The 27,941-nt window shown below is 39.2% G+C and overlaps 1 protein-coding gene across 5 annotated transcripts in view; it reads left to right on the forward strand.

Annotated features, from left to right (window-relative positions):
- ATXN7 (ataxin 7) overlaps positions 1-27,941 on the forward strand; it is a 90,218-nt gene that overhangs the window by 54,946 nt on the left and 7,331 nt on the right. For all 5 annotated transcript variants that reach the window (XM_068408662.1, XM_068408666.1, XM_068408664.1 and 2 more), the window contains 5 exons: positions 22,805-23,057; positions 23,753-24,015; positions 24,802-24,884; positions 26,666-26,931; positions 27,342-27,540. In XM_068408662.1, the coding sequence (XP_068264763.1) occupies positions 22,805-23,057; positions 23,753-24,015; positions 24,802-24,884; positions 26,666-26,931; positions 27,342-27,540 (1,064 nt within the window). The remainder of the gene's footprint in view (positions 1-22,804; positions 23,058-23,752; positions 24,016-24,801; positions 24,885-26,665; positions 26,932-27,341; positions 27,541-27,941) is intronic.

Here is a 27,941-nt window from a genome sequence, read left to right on the forward strand (position 1 = left end):
CGCACTGAAAGGCTGATCTTTGAGGGAGCCATCGTGACAGTTATTTCAGGTTGTTCGTAGAAACCCTGAACTGACGTGGTTTTTGGGCTGTATGACCTTTTGTTGGTATTTTCAGCTGTTCCCCGAGTTTATCGCATCTCCCTGTGGTTATCTGCCTCCTGTCTGAGGAGAGCTGCTTCTCTGCACCATCTGAGCTGCTTTGTGGCTCAGAGAGAGATGATAGCTCAGCAGAGTGGTAATAGCATCAGTGTAGAGACGTGGGATTTCTTCCTTCTAATTTTTCCTAGTTTTTTTGCAGAGTTGTTTGTTTCCTCTGTGCCATGGTTTCCGTAAATACAAAGTGGGGTTAAACTCTCAGCAATAATAATGAAGGCGACCTGTCAGAGTTAACCTGAGAGTGCCTGTGAGTCATGTAGTGATTGTGAAAACCATTAATACAGTACATATTGGAAAGAGATGATGATAGCGTGTCGGGCTGTTGAGTCATTAAAAAGCTATGTCTAGTGTTTTGATTAACTTCCATAGGTTTGGCGTGCAGTGGCGAAGGTGAGCAATGCTGTGAGCTGTGCTTGCTGCTGCCCTGAGCTGGTGGGGAATCGCTTAAGCATTTCAGCTTCTGATCAGTGCGTGTTAAACCTGAAGTATAAGATTCAGAAATGGGATAATAATGTAGATTTACACACCTTTTGTGGTTCTAGGGGGTTGTGAGACTGGAATAAAGGAGGTCATCCCACAACCTTATACGCAGCCTGGAGAGACTCGGAGGGCAGGTTCTGGCAGTACAGAGAGAGAGGTTCACTTGGGTCCATCCTTCAAGTTAGTGTAAGGTCTCTCGTGAATCTCCTTCATCTAATTGTATAGCTGTACTCCTTCCTCCCTCAGCCAGTTCTCACACCCACCTTCAGTAGCAGGTTTACTACTTTGTCTAGTCATAAGGAGGTTTTTTTGTGTTGGTGTGAAGTGCTTGGATTCAGAGAGAACATGTGATATTTGTTGTGTTTTTTAATTGGGATAAATGATCTGTTAACTATCCCTGCTAATATGCTGTTGTATTTCAGATGTTTTATCATATGTAATTTAAGTATTACAGTCCCTGCAGTGTTACATATTTGGTTTCTTCTGACATACTGTGAACTGAATATAAATTTGTCCTAGTCTCTTTCTGTTATCTCAAATTTGGCAGCAGCTAATTATGCTCAAAAATCTGAATCAGTATTTAATATTTTTAATTTTTATTTTTCGAAGTTATGCAGCTGTTGCTTGTTTAGAGTAGAATAGAGGGAGTGTTTAGCATGGATTACCAAGTCAAAGATAAAGTGTCTGTACAAGGCAGCATTTGAAGCAGATAGGAAAAGAAAGGAATGTACTGAACCTTGTTCCAAAGCCGTTGGACCTGAGGACTGGGGGGTTTGTTGTTTGGTGGTTTTTTTTGTTTTGTTTTGGGTTGGGTTTGGTTTTGTTTTGTTTTTCCTCAGAGATTGCCTGAGCTCATCTGCATTTTGGAGGGATAAGCCTTCATTATGGCCTGCATACTTTTGGCAGCAAGCAATTTGTTTCTGTAATTAAGTGTCCACTGTTTGCTAGTGGCTTTTTAAAGCAGTATGAAAACATTTTATATAAATTGTAGGTATTTTCTTGGGTATCAGTAATCTTCTGTAGTAGTCTAAGAGCCAAAATAAAACTTGAATATTATGTGGTGTGTCACAGATGTGCTGGAGTAATCTGACAAGCATTTTGCCAAATGTACACAGGTGGCATTTGGCATATTATGGTTTGAGTTAATGTATATGGTTTAACAAATTTATCATTGGCAGCTTCAGCAGCTTCTCTTTAAATACACAGTCCTCTCACAGTAGTTTGCACAGTCCAGATTCCAGTAGCTGGATCTTAGTCTCCAGGTCCAGCAACAACTAGTTTAATTTCTTCTTGGCAGAGATTTGTGAAATTCTGTAGCTTTTGCAAGAATCATCTTGGCATATTCCCAGAAGGGAATGGGCTCAGAGGTCAGCACAGGATTCATTTCAGAAAAAAATGTTTCAGCTGGTTATCTGGGTATTTTTAAATAATGCATCATTAAATAAGAAAGAATTATCATCTGGAAAGAAACTCTGTAAATGTATTCCGGGCTTTGAAATGTGTACCCCAAAGCCATTACCTGAATACCAAATGTGCTAGTTGGGATTTAGAGTCACAAACAAGTTCTGCCATGCAGATTTTAAGGAGCGACGAAGTTAGGCGCTGTGGTTAATTGTAACATCGCAAACGGTTCACATGCAGAAGGTTATTTTTGTAAGCGTAATGGCTGTGGTCTTTGTTTATTACGTGAAAGCATAGGGAGTCTGTTTGAGAAGTTGATGGCAGTTTTCTAGCCTCCTTTTTTGTGGGTACATGGATTTGTCAAGCTCTGGTTGAAGACGTAAAGCAATTTTAAGTATCAGCTAACAAAGGTGATGTTCAGCTTCGGATTTAAAACAGAGATTCATTATTCAGTTTACTGCTTACCCTGTAACTCATGTTATCCTACCTACAGCACCATGTGTGCTAAGATATTACAAACTCTAAAAATGCTTTTGTGTGCTTTTGGCTTTTCTTTCCTTTGGTTAGCATGAATCGAATTTCATCCTGTTCTGCCATAGCAGAAGACCTACATGCAGAAATCCTTGTGTTTTATTACTGGCTGGATAGGGAATACCTTATTTTATTCTACTCTTACTAAAATGTTGAAGTATTTTGAAACAAGGCTAACACACAAAATTATACAAGGGTTCCATGAAAACCCTGTTCTTGTGTAGTGATCTCCTTGCTAGGTATTTGGAGACTGGGACAGACTGCTCCCTTTTCAAGGTAAACAGTGACAGGGGAAGAACAAGTGGAAAGAAAGAAAACAAAGATATTTATCTTTGTGGGAAAAGAGGAAACAGTGCCGCATTCACTGCAGCTTACAGAAATAGTTGTTCAGCAAGAGGGAGAAAGTTAGTGTATTGATCAATAGGCTTAAGATCTAAAGAGAACAAGTAGTTCTAATAAGAAGTAGCTGTTGAGTATATTTGATTACAGCTTCACCTTGGAAGAAGCCAGCTGGAAGAGTCTCATCAGGTCTACGATTAAAAATGATTGACAACGGGAGAGTTAACCAATCTGAAAGTCAGTGTTAAGTTTCATGACTCAAAATCCATTTTGAGTGATGAAACGGCACGTGGAGCAGAACACAGCTCTCATAACCATCATTCGGACTTTCTGCAGGTTCAGGGAAGGCCATTCTGCATCGGCTTACGTGCTCCACATCCTTGGAAGGTTTTCTTCACAGCTAAAAGGGCTCTTTCTAACGCCTAAGCCACTCCTTCAGGCTGGAGCTCGGCCAGAGGAGGTGGCACGCATTGCGAGGGCAGGCCGTGGGCATGCAGGGTTTGGCAGGCAGCCCTGAGCTGAGTGCAGAAGAATGAAGCCGTAACCTGTTTAAGAGCTGGGGAGGTGGAAGAAGCCTGAATCGGAGTTTAAAAAAAAAAGGCAGGATTTCTGCTGTCGTGGAGGAGAGTTGGGAACGTGTCAGAGCCATCGAGATGTGAACTTGGTGGTGGAGGGTGGGGTTAGAAGTAGTTTAATTTCAAAAGCTGACCACATGGAGATCAATTATTTATAAGGACTTCCTCATTTATTTTTTGGGGAGAGGTGTGTGTTCTCATAAACTGTGTAGATTATTCCAAGAACTGCAAACCTCAGATGAACACCACAGCGCTTCGTGATTCCAGGGAGAAGTATTCTGGGAAGCTCGTAAAACAAACTTGAGTATTGAACTGTCACAAATACAATAGTTTGGGTTGGTTTTGCTTTTTTTTTTTTTTTTTCATGGAAGCACGCAGTTTTAAGTTGCACAGACTCATCCCATCAGCCGACTCTCAAACAACTGCTGCATTTGGAAGAGAGAGGATTTCCACATAGTCTCTTTTTCTCTGCAAGCACAGCTACAAAGGTCAGATAGGAAATCTCATCAGTAACCATGAACTACGTTAATTTTTTTGCCAAGGTACTGCTGCTCCCAGCACAGAGCAGTGCAGCACCTGGCTGGGGCAGCAGCGGCCAGCTAGTGCAGGCAGGAGGATGGCAGCTTTGGCAGGGCTGGTTCAGCACAGCTAGAATTAAGTGGTTTTGCAGTCTGGGTGGGTGTGTGTCCGAGGAGGGGAAAGAGAGCACACGGGGGAATAGCTAAAAAGGGAAATGTAAAACAAAGAACTTAAGTAAAATACATATGAAAAGAAATAGATGAAGACAATAAGGAGGAAGCTAAATAAGGAAGGTAGGAGAAAATGACCTTGCAGGAGGGAGAATGAAGTCGGTGTGGTGCTGGTTTTATTACGCTGTATTGAGGGGGGAAAGTGGAAGAAAGGAGGAGAAGTTTAACAGGGCAAAACAAACAAAAGCTTTTTCACTAGTTTTTCCTCTCTTAATGTTTTGGCAGCAATGCTGTTAGTGTGGTTTGTGTAACGTCACAGCGTTCTTGGATTTTGCATGTTTTGGTGGGGGCAGGGGGAACAGCAGTGTGTCCTGCTTGAGACATCTCTCTTGGCTTTACCAGGCACTGACCATCAAGGAAAGAGATGGAGATGTGCATGCATGTGCACTTAGTAATAGGTCATCTTATGTTTGTTTTCTTATACATCCCTTTTACTGTTTCTTGCTGGACTTCTTAAGTTTATTTAAAAATTCTCATTTTCTGGACTCTAAATAATATTTTTTTAGAGAGTAGGATGTACGTGTAGCTTTCAGCAGCTTTTGCAGTAGGAGGAATGCCCACCAGTTCTCTACGAGTGGGGAGAAAAGGAGGTAGTGTACTAGATGGAAGAAAGTTACCCATGCTGGACCTACATAACAGCAGTGTTTTGTATGAACTTCTTCATCTGCTGCCTCAGGAAAAGTAGGTAGCGTTCTGAAAACTATATTCCCACCTGCAGCAGTAGTGCACCAAGTGGTAACCAGGTGTGTATGTGAGTGTCGTGCTTTTGGAAAAACTCGAGACGATATTATTAAAAGAAATCAGTAATGCTTTGTTTTTAGGCACAGCTACAAAGTAGCTGCTACCTAGTTTACTTAGGCATTAGGTCAAGTAATTTTCACCTGTTATTTATTTACTCATTTTTGATCACCAGTTTGCTGGCCTTTTAAAAACAAACTTGCAGGTATTGACAAGATACTGCTTTGTTTTTGTTTCTTCCAGGCAATTTGTTACACTTAAAGTCTAAAGTGATACAAATAAAGTCTAGAAACTGTGTTTTTAAGATATTACCAGAAGAGGGAGTGTATAACACTTTGTATACAATGAAACCTCTAAGTTTATTGATGAATAGCAATCAATAACCACATGATTAACGTAATAAGTTAAAAGTAATAATTGCAGGCTGAAATTCACTTTCAAAAGAGCACAATTAATGCCAACTTTTTAAGCTCATTAGGCTTAAGTCAGTTTAACACTAAATAATTATATCTGAGTAATGTAAATGGCCTTGAAGTCAATTCAGATTCCTAAATGTTGTGTCTACTTGTAACAAAGACTCGAACAACTTTTCAATAGTAGTCTTGGATTAGCTCTTACAGTACCCAGCTCTATAAGAGCTCCGTAACAATGTGAAACTTGAAAACAATTACAAATATATTTTTAAAATGTAGAAAATAACAAACAGAAATAGATAAATATGACATGAAATTTTACATAAGTCTGTGATACTATTATTGACTAAATAGGCCATCATTAGCTGTCTCAGGCAGTAACAGCCGAAATACTTCCAAACCCTATTATCTGCTATTGATGAAACAAAACATAATGTAGTGTTTGTATAGAAAAATCAATATTTTTACTCTATAATTTATGTATATGTTCCTCCAGTTTTAATGCAGCAGGGCAGCAGGTTAATCCTTTGAACAATAGCAAAATGATGTAGAAGAAAAAGCCATCGGTGTGTCTAATATGTAAACTCCTGGTAAACTTTGCCTGTTCTGCTGCCTCATACAAGTTCTGCAATGTCCAAGAGCGCTGCTGGCCACAAAGATTGCAGTTACATTTTGTTTCCTCAGGTTGTATTAGAGAAAGAAGAGCCATCATCGAGAGATTCTTGTCCTCTTTTCTGTCTCTGTTCCCCTGATAATGAGTTGCCCATGTTGGTATGAAACTCTCGCTCTTTGCACTGGTTTGTAAAGGATGCAATTAGACCAGGCTCCTGGAGAGTTGAAGCAGTTCCTACATAACTGAGTTTTTCTCCTCGTTGTTTGGCATGGTTGTCAGAAAGTCTTTAACTCACAATTCTGTATAGAGTAGCTTTTCAAAAGGAAGCCTTCTCTTTCAGCCAGATCACCTTCTTACATTTTTACCCCCTAGGATTTTCTTCCTCTGCCAGGCAGAAGCTGTATTGTGCTGTGTCCTCTACGTGTGACCTCGCTGGTTGCAAAGAACCTGTTTGTCTTGTCTGGTGGTGGGAAAAGCCCTAGTTTCTGCTGTGCGGTGTGGCTAATTCTGTGGGTTAGGTAGGTGTACCCTTTTCAGTGAGCCCTTCCACCTTTGAGCCTGACACGTTCAGGTGTTTGTGGATTATTTGTAGAGCTGGATTTGAACTGATCAGAAGTTTTGTGTGATATGCTTTGGTAGTTTTAAGAGATGTTCATTATTGTCTGTAGATATTCACATGGAATTCATGGCTCCTCTCCTTGCTAAGAGGAAAATTGGCTGTGTCCCCTTTGTTAGTTACTATGTGGCTGAAGTCTTCATTTGAGTTCATAGGCTAAGCATTTTGATGTTCTGCTGTATTAGGGTGGACTTAGTGAAGTAATGGTTTTCATTTCTTTCACTTTCCTAGGTCTTAATGAGAAGCCTTACAGTACTCTGTAAGGCCCTTCTCATCATTGGCATGGGACTAGCTAGCACTTATTTTCTTCAGTTTCATTTTGGCTTACAGCCTCTGACAAGCCACACGCAACCATGTATATGCCTGGAAGCACGCCATCTTGGCCCTCTCCTGGCCTCTAAGGTCAAAGGGAAGGTTTTTAAACTGCCACAGTTCAGTCCCCTCCCCGTCATAGTGCCATGTACTCTTTGACCAAAGGTCATCATGTGGGTCACAAAGCTATCCACCAGCCAGCTTCTAAAAATACCTGTGGCTGCTTTGATAGCCACAGAAATTATATAAACTTATATATGTGCCTAGTATTGCAAGGCTTGATGCTCACATCTTGCGTGTTGCGGGTTGCAAATGACAGCTAGTGTCACTTAAATTTGGTAGTGACCAGTTCCTTTCTCAGTCCAACTCTCCATAGGATCGATCGGTGTTCAGCATGAGGATGGGTACTGACCTTTAGGACCATACCCATCACCTTTTTCTGTGATCACAAGAATGCATCCGGGGAGGCTGGAGGCTTGGCAGAGAGGATGTGCTGAAAGCCCTGACGAGCTCCTGGGCTGCTTGCTATTTCCTCTGCCCTGTCCCAGTTGTCCAGGTGGCAGTGGTCCACAATAGCTGTGGCTGTATGCTTGAAATTTAAGGTACTAAATGTCTTTTTCTGGTTTTAGTCCCTGAAAATGGCATAAGTCGATATGGAAGCCTTCACGTTCTCTGTGTACACATCTGCTACACGGGTAGCAGTTATATTGTGTATTTCTGGTATAAACAAGCACATTGTGTAAGTGGAGCTGGTACTAAGGCATAAAATGCTGTCACTTCATTGTGCACCAACAAGCCTGTCAAGTTGTTCCTCTGTACTCAGTCATCCATTTTGTTTTGGACTCACTCCACTTTTCTGAAACCTGAGGAACTTCTAAGCATGCCCACTTGGAAAAGAAAGCACCAGAACCAGAAATCTTGCCCAATATATTTGTGTTTTCTGTAGCACGTAAGACACTCTCCAAAGTGGCTGCTGCTAGAGAGGAAAATCCACTGATTTCAAAATCCATTGTCCCGTGGTTCTGGAGGTTCTGGGAATTTCATTCACGATGGTACTTCGGAGCACTCGTTTCCAGCTTTGGAAAAAAAGACACACAAGGCCTTAAATACATGTCAGCAGCACTACTTCTTATGATTTTGCTGCTCCCTTCCCTAAGGCTGGTTTTGTGGTGTCACATAGCACGTGGCAGGGTTCTTTCTGTGCACCCCCACAGCAGCAAAGTCGGTTTTCCAAGTAACCATGCTGGAGTTCTCGATTGATGAACTTTAAGAAAGTTTGGTGTTGGCTCAAGGCCCATCATTCTCTTCCTTCCAGGAAGAATAATAATAGTAGCCAATAACCAAACAATCTCTTTAAAGCAAAATATTTACAACAAAATCATTTTAGACAGTACTAAATGTAAACATAAGCAGGCTGCAGTGTAAGCAAGCCCGGCTTATGCAGTGTTGATATCAATCAGATGAAATTCCTTGGAAGGCTAAATTTTTTTTATGTACCCCTCAAAACTTCTAGGAAGTGGCAAACTAATCATTGCTGCAGCTCACAACCCAGCTCTTTGTCACCCGCAGTTGCTTCGTCCTCCAGCCCCATTCCCTGGGATCAAGTCACACTTTAATTCTTGCTAGTCCTCGCTCCGTTAATGGCTAGCTTTGGCGCAAGAAGGCTTGCAGTTTGTGAGACTGTCAGGTCTTTGAATGGATGGTTTTGCTCTTTGTTACGGAGAGAGCAGATGGTGCGAAGGCTTGAACTGAGCGGTCAGGGCTGGGGGAGAGGGCAGGAACGCTTTTTGCTGTGGCGGTGTTAGCTCGCACCAGCCAGCTTACAGTGATTGTGAAATTGGTGCCTGAGATTGCTGAATTTTGAGAAAGGATAAATGAGTTGTTTCATGTGCAGTGGAGATAATGAAGCCTGGTCGTCTGTGGCTTTGTCCTGTGTGTTTTGCCATTGTTCTCCCTCCCATTGCAACACCTCCTGCTCTGTGCACATACGTAGCTTCAGGTTTCGTGTCATGTTTTGCCTTTTTTTTTTTTTTTTTTTCTCCTGCCTGCCAGTTTACTAAGACATACACCTGCCACAGCTAGGCTGGAGTGCACACATGATGACTGCCCAGTGAAGATCTTCCTGCCTTCCTTCCATAAGAGCACTGAGAGGTCCTACCTCTGCTGTCTGGATGCTGATTTTAATGCTAATGATAAACCCCAGTATCTTTAGGACCTCTCTCAGCAGGGAGGTGGGAGGGCACACCATCTGAAATCCAGCTTTTCAGTTTTCTTAAAATTAACCTAATTTCAAAATACAGCACGTTAAGCTGTAGACAAGTGGAAGGAGACATGGTGGAGCTGCGTTTATCTCACTTCACAAAACCAGACAAGAAAACATAATGTAAGTAAAAGATTAAAAATTATCTAGCCAATTGTAAAAACAATTTTCTTGGCAATGCAAAATGTGCAGAGTACTTCAGGTTGCAGAATGATTTTTTTTTTTTTTTTTTTTTGGCATTTCTTAAAATTCTGCAGTACTCATTCATACTAGGGAGCTGCTGTATGGGTGTGCATAGCGATAGCATCACAAATGATACAAAGATCTTTTCATGTTACATGTGTTCAGTGAGAAAACAAAGAAAAGAGGGGGTTGATGCTGTTCTTTACGTTATCTTGAGTAGTATGAAGCAAACTTTCTTCCATTGCAATGGTTTTAATGCAGTTCAAGTTGTCCTTGGATGATCTTGCAACACCAGAGACCTGGAAATGAGGTTCTCGGCAGCGATCCATATTGAACTGCTCCTCTCCCTTCTGCCCTGCCTGCGCTGTCCTTCTGATCTTCGAGCAGGAGCCTCGTTCCCTGGGAGCGAGCCGTGTGTGCAGGTGTACGTCCCTTCGTGTATGTATCTTCACAAAGTATTATCACAGCTTGCAGGGCTAATTTTAGGCCTCTGAACTCAGGTATTAACTGATGGTGTAAGTGTTTATATTGAATCTAATGTTGGTGGTGTTTTGGGCATTTTTTTAAATGACTTTAAGTAGCATTGATAGAAAAGAAAACTTAAAACCTCTTGCAATATTTAGTACCAGGAAAAGAACTTCATAATTTCATTGCCTTATATAACGGGTTGTTTTTACTACATTAAGTAAAAATCCCTTTTGCATTTGTCAGAGTACACTTGCAGCATGTCGTTTAACGGTGGCACATGCACAATCCGTTTCAGGGTGAAACCGCGTGAATATTTACTGTATAAGGTTACTTAGAAGCCTTTAATCTCTGGAAAATAGTAAATAAAAACAAACGCCCAGACCGAGGCAGTTGGCATATATGGTGCTACGGTAACATAAACAAGCATAAAATCCCATTGCATTCTCTCTCGGCCATTGTGTGCCTTCCCGTGGGCCGTCGCCGTTTTCTCCCCGTGCGAGTGTCCCGTCATGCCTCTCCCTTCCATTCCAGCTCCTGCCTTGACGCCCAGCTGCTGGGGTTTCATAGCTCTTTGTACTCACTCTTACTCAGAAGGAAGACAGCTTTCTGTATTGTTCCATGTGGGAATTAAATGGCCTGATCTTGGTCAGTTTATTTCTGGACCAAGCAACAAAATAGAAGTTATTTGCCCTCTTGGTCCTAAAATGAGAGTAGGCCAAATGAAAGGCTAAAGAGGGATAAATTCTAGTTTTTAGGAGGACAAATACATCAGTGCTGGTTCCCCACATAGTAGTTTAAAGTCAAGAATTTTGTGAGCCACTAAAATCTGTTGGAGACTTACCCAGTTTTAATTATGGGTCTCAAGTAGAAGAGTGTACAGTAGAAACAAATCCTCCAAAAACATGCATGCCTCTGGTACTAATTTTAGCCGTGGAAGGAGATATGTTTTAAAAACAGCATAATCCAAGGCAATGTCTGTTTATTCCTGACTTGTCCTTAACAATTAATGGGTGGGTAACATGAGCTGTCAACTTCTCTTGAAATTCAGAGCAGAAGAGGAGCTGGTTGCTGTGTCATATTCTGAGTGCATAGTCATGGAAAAGTTAGTATTTAGTATTTGTGGTTTAGGTATTCATTTCTAAGCTTGTTAATGGGAGCATAATCTCCAGGTTTCTGCATGTTCCTTTAAAAAAAAAAAAAAGAAAAAAACAAGCCAGACAAAACCCAAGCTGCTGAAATGGTGCTCCCTACATGTGTTTAACCCTTAATGAAAAGAAAGTAATATGATTATTATATATACTATATATATAAAAATAATACAATAATATAAACACTGATACTAATACACAAAGGCATTTGTAGAAGCCGACTGTCTCTCCTCTTGGCAAACTTTTTATTTTAGTGAAAACTGATTTGCTTGGTTGTAAAAATGAATTTGAGTGTAATTTGATAAGTGAGGAAAGACCAGAAATTTCAGCTTTGATTATGGTAATTTAAAACAAGAGCAAGAGCCACGAGCTGTTTCTTCCTATTCTTTTTTATAAGCAGACACACTGTAATTTTTACAAGTGATTACTTAAGAAATGATCCAGAAATTAGTAATTTGGTAAAAATTAGATTTTAGTATCCATGCGCTGACTTTGGGTGGAAATCGGACCTTGATGTTTGGACCTCAGAGCCTGGAAATTTAGAGTGTCAGGACCTATCTGGAAGATCAGGACAGTAAATACTGGAGTGAATTTTTGCTGCCGGCAAAGCACACCAGGAGTGTTAATTAAAGAAAGAAACTATTAAGAACGTGCTCATTTTAGCTTGTTTTCCTGAGTGTGCTCATCCGTGTAATTTATAAATCAGAGGGCAAATGCATTCCTTGTTACGGCTCTGCGGATGGCTGGCCGTGGGCAGGATGGTCTGTGCCGTTACGTCCTGGCTTTGGAGGAAATGGGAAATGCAGCCACAGCCTGGATGTGTCGGGTGCAGTTGTGTTTTTATATAAAAGGTTAAACTTGCACAAACATTTTAGTTAGCACATCCTAATTACAGCATTGCTTGGTTCTTTCAAAGTGAAAGGGCTGGTTTATTTAATTTGAAAGACGTTATTGTGCAAGCACAGTAGGTTCATGCCCTCATTTGACTGTATTAGTGATTTCTGTGAGACTCTGCTATGCTAATGCTGCTGTAAAATTTTAATTCGTGTATAGTTAACATGGTCAGTGTTTTTAAACATGGAAACAGTTGTTTCATGCCAATTGTGATTGACCGGTGTTAATGAAATAAGCTGTAATGATCCTTTTTTATAATTGAAAAATGACTAACGCTTAAAAACCTTAAATCACTGTAAAATAACGTAAGGATCTGATTGAAAACAAGAAACCAAAATATTTATTCTGTTTTCCATTGATGTTGCAGATTGAGTATTTATCTTCCAAGAGATTTCAAATTTCAGAAATTCAACTCTTGAAACATGTTTTAGAAATATTGCAATTTGCCCTACCACAGGGTTTGCTTCCTGTCTTCATTTTCCATCCTGAAAAAGTTCAACATTTCTTGTGTTTAAAGACTTGGACAGAAAATGAGGTGTTAGCCGCGCAGGCAGAACCCCAGCCTGGATCCCTCACACCATTCTCATTTCTCTGAGGTTTCCTGCAGGTGGGCACTGCCCATAGGTGTAGGGGCTCCGAACGCTTTTGTCCCGTTTGCTGTCGGGAAGCGCGTGGGTTGTCACATCTGTAGGGTGCGTGTGGTCGGTGCTGTATTTACGGGGACAGATGTGAGACACGGGTAACGTCTGAGATAGCGATGGGAGCTTCCTTCTCGGCTCCATCAGTCAGCGTTTCCTCGTCTCCGCCGTGAGCAGTGACACCTCGGGGGAGAGGAGGGGCTGTTGTAGTTGGCGAGTTCTAAGTAGCCATGTACGTGTTTATGTTTTTTTTTAATCTTACAAAGCTTTTGTATCATGTGGCAGTGGATGTCACTAGTTAGTCGTGCAGTATGTAAGAAAAATAGTGGTACTCAATGTGTCTTTATTGTGTCATTTCTTAATAACAAAATCAAAGAATGTGATTTACTTAGCTGACACCACTGTTTCTGTGAAGTCAATTCACTCTTCTTGATCGCTTTCATATGGAGAGCTTTCCATTTCAAGGCCTTTTTTATTTTTTACACCCATCTCCAGAACTTTAGCCCATAACCCCCTTTGCATTTTGGGTCACTAACAGCTTTTAAGCAAGTTTTCCACATCAGCATATTTTTTTTTTGCGAAGTCTGCCAGTCAACATACAATGATTAAAGTTCGCTACATGTAAAGAAATAGCTACAGGGGAAAACATAAAAATTTCTCATTGTGGTATGAATAGAAGCATTAGCAAGATGAAAGCTAGACAGGCATTTGGGTATGTGAACTCATCTGAATACATTACACAATATTATAATACTATGCGATAAGGTCTTGTAAGGAGTATTGTCATGCTGAAGGGGAAGAACATGGTGTTAAAGGTGTAAACCTGATTTCTGGGGAGAAAATGGGCAGAGAGAGAGAAATCAGAAATTAGGCACTGGTTCTTCCCTTAATTCTTTATTCCCATGCTTTCAACACACGTTTTTTTATTAAACTTCTGTTTACTCAGCGTTTTATTAAACTTTGGAATAATGTTGTTTTTATTTTTAGTTTACTTTAGGCTTGTTTTGAAAAACTGAATCTTTTCTTTAATGTCATTCTGGGTAAGCATATGTGAGACAACAGTTTTCCAGCTGTATTTTTGAGGAAGTTGACCCATACTGTGTCTTGGTACGATGCTGATCTGTAACGGTTACCTTTGTCTGGTGCTTTTGTTTATTATCACTGTGGCTTTTCTGAAGTTTATTACAAATAATGATTTTTTTTTTTAATAGCAAAAGAATGATTTATTCAATATGTGCTTTTTAATCAGACAGTGCAGGTATTGTCATGTCATCACAGGCTACATAGAGATTAGTGCTCATAATGTGGGCATTATAATCTCTCCATGGCCCGGTTACCATCTAAGACACTCTACTGTCCTTCCGTAATAACTTTGCAATATTTATATTCCAGCACTTGACAGATTTACAAGACAGCTACTGACTGAAAGGTCCAGGGCCCGTTCCCTGGTGAGAAATCTGTCCTTTCCCCCACCTCTTGGCAAGTTGCTCAGGAAAGCATACCAGAAGTTTGTTCTTGGATATTATGCTGGAGTCGTCTTGAGGTGTTACAGCCCCTGTGTTTGGGTTTACAAAGGGAGGGATGGAGAAGGATGGGGAAAACATCCTCCTGGGGGTGGTGAAGGGGAACCTCCCATCAGTCAGTCTCCCTGGCTCCATTTTGCTTCTGGTTCTGCTCTGTGAATAATTTTATGTCCTGCCTCCGTCAGTTTTCCCACGTTGCTCTTGAGAGTTTTAGTGCTCTCCATGAGGCTCTGAATAGCTGAGACAAACCTGATGGAAGCATCCCTAATTCCAGTTTGCCACTGCACAAGGGAGCTGCGAAACACAGCAAAAGTCTAGTCTGTCTGCAGGCTTGGGATGACAGTATGCACTAGTTGATGCCTCAAAGGTTATTTTACATCTCTCAGGGGTAAACCCCGTGTATTTTAAAGAGGAATTTAAAATTCTGTGGAAATTGATTTCAGAACTATTTATGTGCACTGGATCCAAGGGGTTTTGAAAGGATTGGTGACAAATGTGGAAAAGTGGAAAAACTAGCTTTAGTAATGTACAGAGAGTTGTGGAGAGGCAGCAGTGGAGAAATGGATGTACTGGAAGGTTATTTAAATACATTTTAGTGTTGCTGGTTTTTGCTGTGTTCTTAATAATGCTGTTTGCAATTTGCTTCTTGCTCTCCTTTCTGTGGTGGTAGTCTCAGGGATCAGGGGAGGTGTGCTGGGTTTGGGGCTGTTTTGCAGCATTATCGTAGTGGAGATGGTCATTCCTGCCCAGTGAGTGTTGTGCTACTAGAGAATTACACCACCACCCTCACTACGCTGTAGTTGTACCCTTTTTAAAAGAATCATTTGAATACCCTAAGTAGTAGTTACAGGATCGTGTCTTTTTTGAAATACAGTTTTAAAGTATTAAAATTGGCAGTCAGAATCTTAGTAGTGAAAATTATCTTTTTCCACTCCTCCCTCCATTTTCTTCAATGGCAGCAACAAAACTGTGACCCTGTTTGTGCAAAATTTCATGCTCCTTTATCTAATGTATTTTGCACAGTGGTCGCTTGTGAGCAGATTTCAGTTCTTGCAATTAAATCTCTAGGAAAATTATAAACATACGTATTTAGAAGTCAGAAGTTGAGTAATGGTTTTACAGTTTTTAAAGCAGCCAGTGCTTCTCTATAACTACTGTAATGAAACGAACAAAAATAATAATAGCTAATGTTTGTGTTCTGTTTCTGTTCAAAGGGATGTGGTTGACTAACAGTCATAACACCTCTTGGGAACCGAGTAAATAATTTGCAAATATTCAAATTTAAATGTTGGGAAACTTCAGAGGGTTGAAGTGGTGCAGTGAGGCTGGGGAAGAGGAAAGCCAGGATGCTTCTCAGAGGATGTTTTCCAATTCCCAGCTTTACTCGCATTTCCTGTTAAGTGCTTTGGTAAACCTGCTTTTAAAAACAAACCAAAGTGAAAGTTGAGCTCAAGTCTGTCAGTCTAGGACTTCTGAACTGATGGGAAGTAGGTTACACAAAACTTTAATTAAACTACAAATACATCACTTAAAACGATCTGTGGCTTTTGGTTGCATTGAAGTTTGGATTTCATGAGGAAGATTAGTTAAATGTGCTGGACCATTATAAACATCCAGATATGTTTTATTTACATCAAATCAGTGTGAATTACTGTGGATGGGTTTTGGAACTGGAATGATACACTGAAACCCAAATATTTTGTATATATGAGAGCTTTGAGTTTTGAATTGAGCATTTGTAACCAAAGCATATCTTAAGGAAGTATTTGTTCTCTGTAATTACGAGTTTTCGTAATAAATCGGTTCACCCTAGTTAAAGCATAGCTAGATTTTATATTCTTTTTCGGGAAGCTTGTCGTTTGTGTTTTGGAGGTGATTGACAAGGAAATGATGCAGGAATTTGTACCTGGAACAGTGGGACCTTTGCCCTGACAAGGAGTGCTGGAGAGCAGAGTGGGAAGTAAATGCACCAATGCTGCCGTTAAACAAAGATGCAGAAAATGGATGGCATGTAAAGCTTAGTGGTGATGCAGCCCTCATTTGAGACGTAAAAATGTCCTAGGAACTGACATAAAATTTTGGAGCATACCCAGTCAGCAGTTAGAAAGGTCTTGATGTATTTGCTTTATTTGTCTGTTGGCTTCAACAAAGGATTTTCTGAGAGGAAGATAATTTTCTGAGTTCTCATTGTGGGAGAGCGTAAATGTCTCATGGTGTTACCAAGCTGAAACCTCCACAAATAGCTTTAATGTGAAATAACATTTTATAGGGAATTTTAAAAATCGTTGGTCTCTGTAGTTATGTTTCGCTCTGTAATGTATGACTTCAACTTAAATATCTTTTGCCCTTAAGAAGGTGATTTTATCTTCTTGGGTATTAAACGTCTCAACGTAAATGTAAGACTGTCTTTGGACAATGCTGCAGCACGTGTGTGATGAAGGTGTAATGTAAAAACGTAAAACAGCACATTTTAAATCTCTGCTAGGCAAAGCAAAGCTGTTCACATAGCAAGTTGTGGGGGTGAACTCTGGGTTTTAAAATATACTTTTCAAAATTAGCTAGGTATTGCATTTTAATGGATTTTTGAGAAGAGACACATTTTAATTAATGTTTTATCATTGTAGCTTAACTGCCTCTTTATGTGATGGTATTTACACCAATAGAAACGTTCTGTACTGCGATTGTGCTGAGTGTTTTTAAAGTGAGGAAATGCAGGACATAAGGCTGCATCAGTGTTGCTAACTTGGCCATAGTCTGTATAAAAGACATTATATAAACCTATTTCTTAAACAGTAATAGGTATAAAAATCTATTTATAATAGTATAGTATGGTAAAATATAATATTGAAGAACTCTGGTCAAGATAAGGAAGACGATTGTGGTAAGTGATGTAAATACATAAAGCAACATAATGCTTGATGTATGTGCAACCCTGACTTGCATTTGGTGTGCTGCAATATAAATTATATACCTTTTTTTTTCCTTCTCTTCTGCTAAAGTGTTATTTTTCTGTGACTGGAGTGCCATAAGCATACATGACTGTCAGTCAGATTCTCTTTGTGGTTTTGCTAACACTGAGTGATGAACAGTAATATCAGCTGCCAGTTGCAAAGCAATGTTTTTTTATTAAATAGTAAGAAGAATTCTCTCTAGAGACATGACAGATTGTACTGGCGGCAGTCAGGCCTTGGCAGCCTGTCATACGGATAGCTTGGACTCCATAAATATTCCTTTCTGTAACTTTCTTGCTGGAGTGAAAAACACAACTTTGTTCGGATGCTGTCTGTTCAGCCAAGAGCGTGAAGCTTAAACACCGCACAGTGGAAGGTGGGCTGACCTCATCCTGCCTTACAGTGCAAGCGGAACTGATGGGATGATTAAAGGCACATCAGTGGAAGATTAAGGCAGAATCCTTGGTATCTAGGCCCCGTCATTAGAGCAGGATAATGAAGCAGCGATAAGTGAGTGAGCAGCAGATCAAGATCCCGTACAGGCGATTGCTCCCAAGCAGCTGCACGCTGCCAGGGTGGCATCAAAAGAAGAGAAATTTGCCTGCTATGCCTGTGACTGTTTTAGCTCCAGAGTTCCCCCTGTGAAATCCTCATGGGCCTGATTTTTTTTTTTTTTTCTTTTGTCGTGGTGAGGTCAGAGTGGTGGTGGATCAGAGCCCAACACAGGTATTTGGGTTAGAGCTGCAAAAGGGATTTTAGTTCCTTGCTGCAGTAAAATCTACAGCTATGGTGAGGTGCCCTTCCAGAGCAGTGTCCCAGTCTGTGTTCTCCTGTCACATCATGGATCTGATCCTTCTGGAGAAATGAGAAGATCAAGTAAATCAGCTTTCCACAATTACTCTAGAAATACTCATACTGAGAGAATAAATTTTATCCTCAGGTAAAAGATATTTGTTTTAATATGGCTGTACTAAATCGTTTCTCAAATGACAAGTCAAACAGTAGCTCAGTATGATGGGGAAAAAAAAAGATAAGTTTTGTTTAAGTAGCACTTTTATCATGCCTGTATTTTTGGTGAGACAGAGATATGAAATAATAATTACTTAAACATAAACTTATCTTTATGCTTTGTTTCAATATACACATTTAAATCTATAGTCTGAATGATACTCTTACACCTAAACTAACCTATGTTAAAACTGCTTTTCTGAATGTTAAGTGAAGTTGCAACACATTTCACTGAACTAAACTTGAGTATGTTCGAATGGGTGTGCTTCATTTTTAATGACGGCTCTTACTTGTGCCGACACAGGTCAGTTTGACTTTTTGCCCAGTACTTACGTAAGGAGTGAGTATAAAAAAATGGGTTTATGAAATTTGATCTGTACATCTTGTATTTGCTGCCCAAAGATACTAATTGATGCCCAGAGAGAAGGAACAGCACAAAACACTTCCTAAATTTTGGGAACTAAGTGTAGACCTGGGAGGAACACTTTGGAAAATTTTAAGAGTATTGTTATTCTTAATTTTTTTCTTTGTTAAGCATACAGCAAAGAAAGTAGCATTTTATGAAAACCTGAATATTTTCCTGTATAAAAGGATATATTCTTTTATTTTAATACAGAAGTAAGGTTATAAATCACAGTAAGTCCAAGTGTTTACCCATTGGTGGAAGAATAAGAAGTAGTAGCCGAACATGATGAGAAGCTTTTTTTTTTTTCCTTTCCCCTTTTTTTTCTTCCCCTTCCATGTTACTTTTTTGCATTTTGTCAGAAATCAGTGCGTTTAGCAGGAAATACACAATGACAAATAAGATTTTAAACCCGAGAAAACCGGCAGCTAGACTAAGGGCCAAGTGAAGCTGTTTGGTTATTTTTTTAAAAGCTCTCAAAGAGATTTAAATTACCAATATCCATTTTGTCAGGAAGTCCTGTGTGCTTTGGCAGTATGAGTATATAATTCTTGTTCAACTGTAAGTCCAGTAGCACACAAAACTATCACCGTATTTTTCCAAATTGATAGTTAACAGATAGCCTGGTCACCGAGGAGGGACAGCCTTTGCTGGGATGCCATCTCTTTTCACAGCTTTCTAACTCTCTGTCCAGCCCTTCTCCTTGGGGTTACAAAGATGTTATATAAATGCAAAGATGTTTAGGAAGGAGTTTATCTGTTAAGGTTTAGTGTTGAATGCAGCTTTCATTTTAGGTCAGATTGTAGCCAGTGCTGTAGGATCAAGGAAGACTTTCTAGTTCTTTGTCCAAAGCCAAAACTTACATCTTTCTGGTATTTAAAAAACAACAACAACAACAACAACAACAACAAAAAACACGCAAAAGAAAGAAACAAAAAGAAATCCTCCCCCCAAATTTTAGAGTTTAGAACCGTGTTACACAGGCATCATATTTGAAATATCACTTTTGATGTGTTGTAAAAGCAATAATGACATAAAAAAATTGTTTTCCTTTCAAGAGTTATGTGAAGGGAAGAAACTGTTCGAAAACTGAACACCTGGAGATAATTATATTTTTAAATGTTTTCAGGCTGAGTCAGAGTTAATGGCAAATGGGAACCGTATTAGATTGGCAGATGATTAGTAGAATTTATCATTATAATATGCTTAGCATAATAAGCATGGTGGTCTTGATTATTCAGTGACAGTTTGTGTAGTAATTTTTCCATTAAAAGACTATGTCAGTCTATCAATTAATACATTCATTAGATCAAGTATGCCATGCTTCACACATGTCTGATTTCAAAAATATTAACTTTCTTCAGGAAGATGAGACAACAGTAGTCTTCATATGGTTTACAAAACAGACCTTAAGCAGATTTCACTTAAAAATCTTAATTTCATAAACAGACTGAAACATTAAATATAAGCAAATCTTGTTAGCGGCCCTACATCTACTTGAACGTAAGTCAACATGAAACAGGTCCAGGCAGTTAGGAGAAATGAGCCGAGAAGTCTTCTCATTTTGTTAAACTACACAAGTTGTGACTCACAAGAGTGAGTGAAGGTTTCACAGACTTACAATGTTATAATATCTTTTTCAGAAATTGTCCCAAAATTCTGCAAGAAGCTCATTTGGCCTTTTTTTGTTGTTTGGCTGGTTGTGTTAGGTTGTTTTTTTTTTTTTGTTCCAAATCTCATGTCTGTCTGTAAAATGGAAATCCTCTCTGACAGGTAGACAGTAATCTTGGTGTGTGATCAGCCATTAGTCATAGTTCTCTTGGGTCAATTTTTTTAGTATCAGCAGTTTAAAACACTTAACTCACTATTGAGATTGGTGCTATGAAACATTCATGCAAATAGTAGTCAGTAACATCACAGTTTAGTACCAGAACAGTAGAGTTAAAGTTGCCAGAAAAGAAGTGTTCATATCATTTGTATAAATAGCTGAGATTAATATTTTATCTCGTTTATTCCTAATGCAAGGAGGTACTCAGTCTTATTCTCGTCCATTTCTCTTCTCGTTTGCCAGGTTTTCTCCAAGGAAGTAACACCCTCTCTTCCTTTAAAAAAAGAAAGTCAAAACAAACTCCCAAAGATTGCATTAGTCATCCACTGGTTTATTAGAGATTATTTGTAACTGTGATAACAACTTGGACTTTGAATTTTCTAAATATACAGAAGGTGGAAGAGCATTGAGCAATTTTTCTCATTATCTCACAGAGTAATCTCACAGGGTGTAGCATCGCTGAACTAATGGCCCTCAAATAGTAACTTATCAGAGCTGCTCAGGGATTCTTGCCATTGCTATAAAAAGACATTTGGCAATAAGCAGTATGTCATATTAGAAGCACAGCCGTTTACCAGAACATAAATGTGCTAATATACTTCACTTACAAACTCTTCGATGGCATCTGGTGCTAGAAAACTAAGTAGATGATTTTGAACATCACAGATAACTAGTTGTTGTAAATGCTGTAATTTTAAAGCAGTTGTTTCTTGAGATGGGTGATAAATGACTGCATTTGTTAGGTATTTCTGTGTGCATTTCACCTGACCTCTCGGAGCTTTTTGGTAAATAGTAATTAAGAAGTGGTGACTCTTTTGCTGAAGGTTCTAGGTAGTTTGTACCCATTTTGCAATTAAATAGAGAAACACAGATCCCTTGGTTCAGTCTCAGAGATCACTTCTTGACTGAAGTTTCCTAGTTTAACCTCTGTGCTTTTTTTTTTTTTTTTTTTTCCCCCCTGAGCTAATGAACACGCTGATACTTCCCCACCTCTGTAAGAAAGCAGCTTGCCAGGTGTTAGACACCTCTGTCCTCTGGCACTGCTGGAGCAGCCTGACTTTTTTCCCCTGCACTCTGTGACAGTCTTGCTTGCAGGAGCCGTGCAGGGGGTGATGTGCCTGATGACATTGGTGCAGGGTTGGTGCTTTCTTGTTTGATGGCTGCCAGCTGCGAATGAAGTCCTAGTTGGTCATCATCTGAGCGGCATATGATTGTTGTATTTAGGATTGGGGGGAAAATAGGTCATATAAGCAGAACACAAATGTATTAATTTACATTTTCCAGAGCATTACAGACAGCATTACATTTCCAGAGCATTCGGGTTGCGCTGGACTTGACTTTCACTCTGGCTGTAGTTGTTGTAACTTCATGAGTAGCATGCTACTTTCACAGTTTAAGTAAACGTAAGTCAAAATCTGTAAGCTGATCCTGGGATTGATCACTGCTGGATTTGTGCACCTTTAACAATACTTGGCTGAGAAAGACGTGTTACCGCTGTCGAGGAGAAAGGTGCCTTTCCACTTCCTTGATGGACCTACTAATTCTTGCTTCTCTCTTAGATCTGTGGTTTGCATACACTTGATTGCCAGACATGTCTCTTAAGCAGGTGTTGATTACACAGATCATCGAGGAATCACAGGTGTCCAAGTATCAGTCAAGCAAACGGTCAATTAACATGTCCACGTGTAGACAGAGCTGGGTGCTCCCCGAAGCTGTCAGGTGTTTTGTGACTGAGAATTCATTGTTCCAAAGAACTACCTTTATAATATACACTATTTTAATGGAAATGGTGCTAGCAATATATTAATGTTAATGGTTTAATGTTAATTAAATAATTTATTTTCCAACATATTCATTGATGGAACCTGACCACTCTTCATTCAAATGTTCAGATATTATTTTTTTTGTAGAAGAATAACAGCTGCCTCTTTTGATGTTGTTCCTAAATAAAAATCTTCCCTAAACCAGTCATACTACGAAAAAACCTAGCAGAATTAATAAAAGGAAAACAAAAAAAAACCCACAACACCCCAAAAACCAGTGTAGATCAATACTTGAGCTGCTGTTCTCAGGGGTGTTCCACACTGAAGGTCTAGTAGACCATTCGAAAAGGCTGTCATGAAGTGAAAGTTAAGATGTTGACTCCAATATAATTTTGACCATTAGCAGGCATACTTACAGATAATTGTTATCCTTTGAGGAAATCTGATATTTAAGCTTGCTTGGCCTGAGGATAGGGGTCTCTTTGCTTTGTGTGTCTGAGGTCTAGGTTTGATTCTCACTTTCTTGTTCTTTAAGATGGAGAGAGAGGGGGGGAGTGTTATTAAAAGCTAAGCTTTAGTGGCTGAGGAGTGTAGTTCTGAAGTTAAGAGACTCCCGTAACCTCCTGGGGACCAGCAATGAACAGAGCCTCATGGACTACAGTGAGGTTTGAACCCTCTTTGCTCTGTGTGTGGCAGGGGACCTCCCAAGCCAATAAAGGAAAAATGTTAATGGAGTCAATGACAACATGAAGTGTTTAAGAATTGTTTCTGTATGAGTGCTTAAAACCCCTTTTTTTTTTCACCTCCTTTTCAGAAAGAAGACACAGCTCCTCCAGCAAGCCGCCTTTGACTCCTCCCTCCTCTTCAGTATTTTCCCTCATTTCATCTTTCCCTTCAAAAAACAAAGGTAGCAGTGGAAGTGGGAGCAATCGTTCATCCAGTGGAGGTACTAGTGCATCATCATCAAATTCCAAGTTGTTGAAATCATCCAAAGACAAGCTGCAGATCAGCGGAAACAACAGGTTAATGCATCCGGTACAGCATAGCAAAGTTCCTCATGATAAAATGTGAGTATGCGTTTTGACAAAGAATTAAATGTTATTACTTGCATAGACACTGCTGTATCAGTAGAATTTCCTTTTCTTTCAGAGGGTTTTTGGTTTAAGAGATAATCGCTTTAGACCTCTCCAGATCTTTTCCAGCAGCCTAGTCTAAGGTTATAGATGATACTCATGACTCTGTTGAACAAGAACTCTTGCAAAGCTGCATCTTAAAACACTATAAATAAAGGTCATTTCACTAGAGGCTCTTAATTCTTTGATCTAATCTGCATACTTTGATCATAAGGGAGCTTTAGCTCTGATTGAGGTGATTTTTGACCTGCACATATGAGGTTGCAGAACTGATAATTTACTGTCACAGAACGGGGCATTTCTCACTGGATATAACAGGCCCATTCCAATTACTTTGGTGATAGGCTGTATCTATGAATCCAGGTAACAGTTTCTGAAGTCCCTGATGGCTCTCTGAAGTACTTACAAGGAAATGGGGAAAAGAGGACAGAGGAGATGATGGACATCATAAAAAATGTGAAAATAAAAAAAGATAAGAATAAGAAAACTGGGAATAAAGTAGGAAGGTCTACATTTGCATTGTGAACAGATCAGAGTATTGTTGAGTAATAACGTATTTTAAGTATTTTTTTTTATAATTTATGACTATAATCTTCAATTTTCTCTGCTTTATTTTTCATAAATAATAGTATGACTCCATCTGTCAAAGTGGAAAAGATTCATCCAAAGATAGATGGTGCCCAACTGAAAGCTGCTGTTGGTCCAACTTGTTCTACTACTGTGAGTTCCTCAATAAAGACTGGCCTTAATTGTCCCTCAATACCAAAGCCACCCTTGCCTTCCCCTGGACAGATACTGAATGGTAAAGGTCTTCTCTCTGTGCCTCCATTTTTGGAAAAGAAACCTGAAGAAAATACAAATAATAGGAAATTTTTACATAAAAGATTGTCAGGTAATTGTTTTTAATTATTATTTGCTATATTCCTCTTAGTAGTGTATATATAGAAATGCATATATAGAATATATAGAAATAAGTTTCAGAAGTAAATTAAACACTTTTATAACACTGTAAGTTTTAATTCAGTGCGTTTTATATATTAGAATTTAAATCTATAACTTGACATACTTGTAAAGGATGCAGACAACTTGAAATGTGGCTATTGCTTTCAGAAACCATACAGACCTCAAAGGCCTGTCAGTTCTTACAGTTTTAAAATTATGTTCTTCTATCTTTAAAGATTTTCCTTTTCCTTCCTTCTATACAGAAGGTCCAAATGTACATAGAAAACAGAAAAACTAGCACCTCATAAGCTCAAAAATGTAAACCCAGTCTGCTCTTTACTCCTTTTAAACACAGTTAAACAGTGTTAATGGAATAGTAGAAGAGTTCTTAACACCAAAACCAACAACAAAAACCCCACCATTTGTTTGTCACAGTTCATACTGATGGTGACCTCTAATCCTAACATGCAGGATCTGCTCCTCCTGCAGAGTCCCTTACAGCTGTAAATTTCTCCATTCTGTTTGTAGACCTGAGATCTTTATTTCAGCAGACCATAAACTTGCGGAGAGTGTAGAAAATTTTATTTGTACAATTTTATTGTGCATTTTTATTTGTACATTTGTTTGTGTTACATTTGAAAACAGTTTCCAGTATGGCTAATTTTTTATAATGAAAATAAATGTTAGTATTTCAGAATGTCTTTTGGTAACTTTTAATACTGTGTACCTTTGACAGAGAGAGAATTTGATCCTGATATATACTGTGGTGTCATTGATGTGGAAACCAGGAAACCTTGTACTAGGTCTTTGACATGCAAGGTAGGATATCTTAATCAAAATAAGATTATGTAAAGTTTTAATTGGATTTCCTGAGGAATATAACAGCAAACAGAAAAGTACAAATTTTTGCTGTCAGTATTTACTACTGTAAATGGCACCTTTCAAAACATGTTGCCCAGATCCAAGAAGGAATTGTTCTCAAAGTTCAGTTAATTATTTATTCAAAAACATATTTCTTAAAGTAACCCAGAGATCTGTATTTTTGTATAAACCCTTTAAACATGAATGTTGACATGGGACAGATTACGTTACTCCACATGTAGGTAGTAGGGGGCCAGCATGTTCTTCTTTTTGAGGAGAACCTTTGGGTCATAGATCATGAATTTTAAAATTCGTCATAAGCATTAGAAGTATTATTTGTTTGTGCAGGATTTCAATAAATCAAGCTCCTCCCCTCTCGCACCCCCTCGATTCCCTCCAGCGGAGTCCGCAGCAGATACTTAAGGGGTATTTGTGTAAATGCTAATGCTGCTTCATGTAGGACTACAGCCAACTCAGAAGTTAGTCTTCTAAAAAAGCCACGGAGGATGCCTAGAGGTCAAACCCTAAATTAAACAATCCACAAAAACTTCCAATCAGATGAAATGTGTCCTCTGGCTCAAAAATCTTGGGGGTCAGAGGGATATCACTTAGTCCCAAGAAACCAAAAATCCAGATCCCCTGCAGTTGTGTAATATTTAGCTACTTTCCTGCTAAGCTGCTAAACTGTCAGTAGGGGAAGCATCTGGTAAATAAACCACCTACAGAACAAAGGTAAATGAAGCTGGTACTAATGACCCAGAGGAACTGAACTTGAACACGTTGCCCTTTTGGAATTACAGGAGGGAGGCAATTTTTTTGCTAATAGAGGAGGGAAAAACTTCAAGATTTTACAAGAGAACTAGGCAAATCAAAAGTGTAAAAGAGAAAGTAAAAGAAGTTTCTCAGCAATTCCTTATATTATACCTACTCATAAAATATTTTTTGGAATTGCTATTTGTGTCTGAATTATGTGATAATAATTTTTACCTACTGAAATGAACCCAGTCAAACCTTCTGTGCCATATGAAAAAAGTCTAGTGATGTCTGGTGACTGTCTGCGATTAGCAAAAGGTATTGTAAACAAAGGTACATGTGACTTCAACAATTCAGAAAAATAACGTCCATCTATTTCACTTTACCTAGAATTTGTGCCATATATACATATACACATCTTGCTGTGTGTAGCATTCAGGACACTCAAGGGACTTTGTGTTCTGTCTGACTGTGGATTCTGCTGCATTTTTTTGCATTGCTTAGTACGTATTTGATTACATTAGTTTTCAAGGAATGTATTAGTAGGAAGCAAAGTATTTTTATAAATATTTTTCATGTCTCCCATTAGAAGTCTGGTTTTAAACATTATTCTGTTAAATATTTTAATATGTGAAAGTAAATATTTAGTATTTTTGGTTGTGTATTAGTTTGCAATTAAAATATCGATGTAAAAAAGATTTTCAATTCTAGTCTTAACCTTGTAAGAACTTTGATAGTTTCTTTTTTTTAAAAGAAATTTGAAAGCCTTTTACTCAGTAGCTCGTTTTTGTTATTTTGTATCAGACAGGGATATAATAATCCACAAAGCAATTTTAACATTTGTTTTCAAAGTCATTCTGCCATTTGTTTACTAAACCATGAGTGTGATTATTTTCTGTGTCGTAGAGCTCTAGACACATATTTTGCGTGTTTAATTTCCACAGATCTAATAGCCTGGGATTAATGATTTATTCATGGTTTTGCAGACACATTCCTTAACCCAGCGGAGGGCTGTACAGGGTCGAAGAAAACGATTTGATGTGTTATTAGCTGAGCACAAAAGCAAAACCAGGGAAAAGGAACTTCTTCGACATTCGGATCATCATCAGCAGATGCCCCCTCTCAGGGAACCACATCCCTCGCCTACTAAAACTTCCCAGGAGCTGCACCAAAATTCTCATGGAGTTACTCTTACAGAGTCAAAGCCTTTATTACCTAATAAACCCAAACCTCAGCCTCCCAGTCTTCCAAGGTAAGGAAACTGCAGATCCCATGGTATGAAATTAATACTGGTAGCTTCGTTGGGTGGATTTTGAAAGAGCGATATGGATCTGTGCGATGGGGTAGTGGTTTTGCTCTAGGCCTGGCTACTCTCTGCAATCAGCAATTACATGCTGAGCTCATAGCAAGGAGGGTTTGATGTTTGAAATAGTAAAAGCTGACCCGCATCAATGAAAGCGGTTCAGCAGCGATGAGACAATGCTGCTTTTCCAGGGGTACTGTACCTTCTATGCTTCCTCTTGGTAGATGTGTTATGAGACTGTGGAAAATACCAGAAATCTGTTAATGTAGATTTCCTTCTGTCAGTAATAATAAGCACTTAAGCTTGGAATTTTTAACTAGACTTAGTTCAATAACACCTTTACTGCTTGCTCTGCCCAGGCCTCCAGGCTGTCCAGCCCAGCACAGTGGAAATGCCCCTAGCGAGTCTTCTTCTGTCCACGAGTCCCCACACCCTCCCTTGCCTGCAGCTGAGCCGCCATCTCGGTTATCCAGTGATGAGGGAGAATGTGATGAAAAAGAAGAGCCTGTTGAAAAACTGGATTGTCATTATTCAGGTCATCATCCTCAACCAGCCGCTGTACGTTTTAAGTAAAAGTTAACCTTGGTCTCTCGCTGGCTCTGAACTTGTAAACAAATTACTTGGGGGGTTTAAGGGTGGTTTTCTATTGAGTATGTGATTTTATTTTTCCTAGATTTTAAGAAAATTATTTTGTTGCCTAGTAGGCAGTGAAGGTTTAACTGTAGTTGCAAAGTAAATGTGCTAAAGAAATATATTTGGACCTCACTTTCCCAATCCAAAAGAAATCAAAATGCCAAAATACTGAAGATTAAATTGGCAACTGCTCTAAAGGGCTGTGGTTTTGGAATAAGGACATGTAAACAGTGCCTTTTTGGTGAGATTTTGTTATTGGACTTTACCCTACACACACGCACATTTTTTACTCAAGGTGCCAGTCATCACAGTACAGGTAGCAGTAC

This window comes from Nyctibius grandis, chromosome 10 (assembly GCF_013368605.1).
Source record: "Nyctibius grandis isolate bNycGra1 chromosome 10, bNycGra1.pri, whole genome shotgun sequence".
Taxonomy (NCBI): domain Eukaryota; kingdom Metazoa; phylum Chordata; class Aves; order Nyctibiiformes; family Nyctibiidae; genus Nyctibius; species Nyctibius grandis.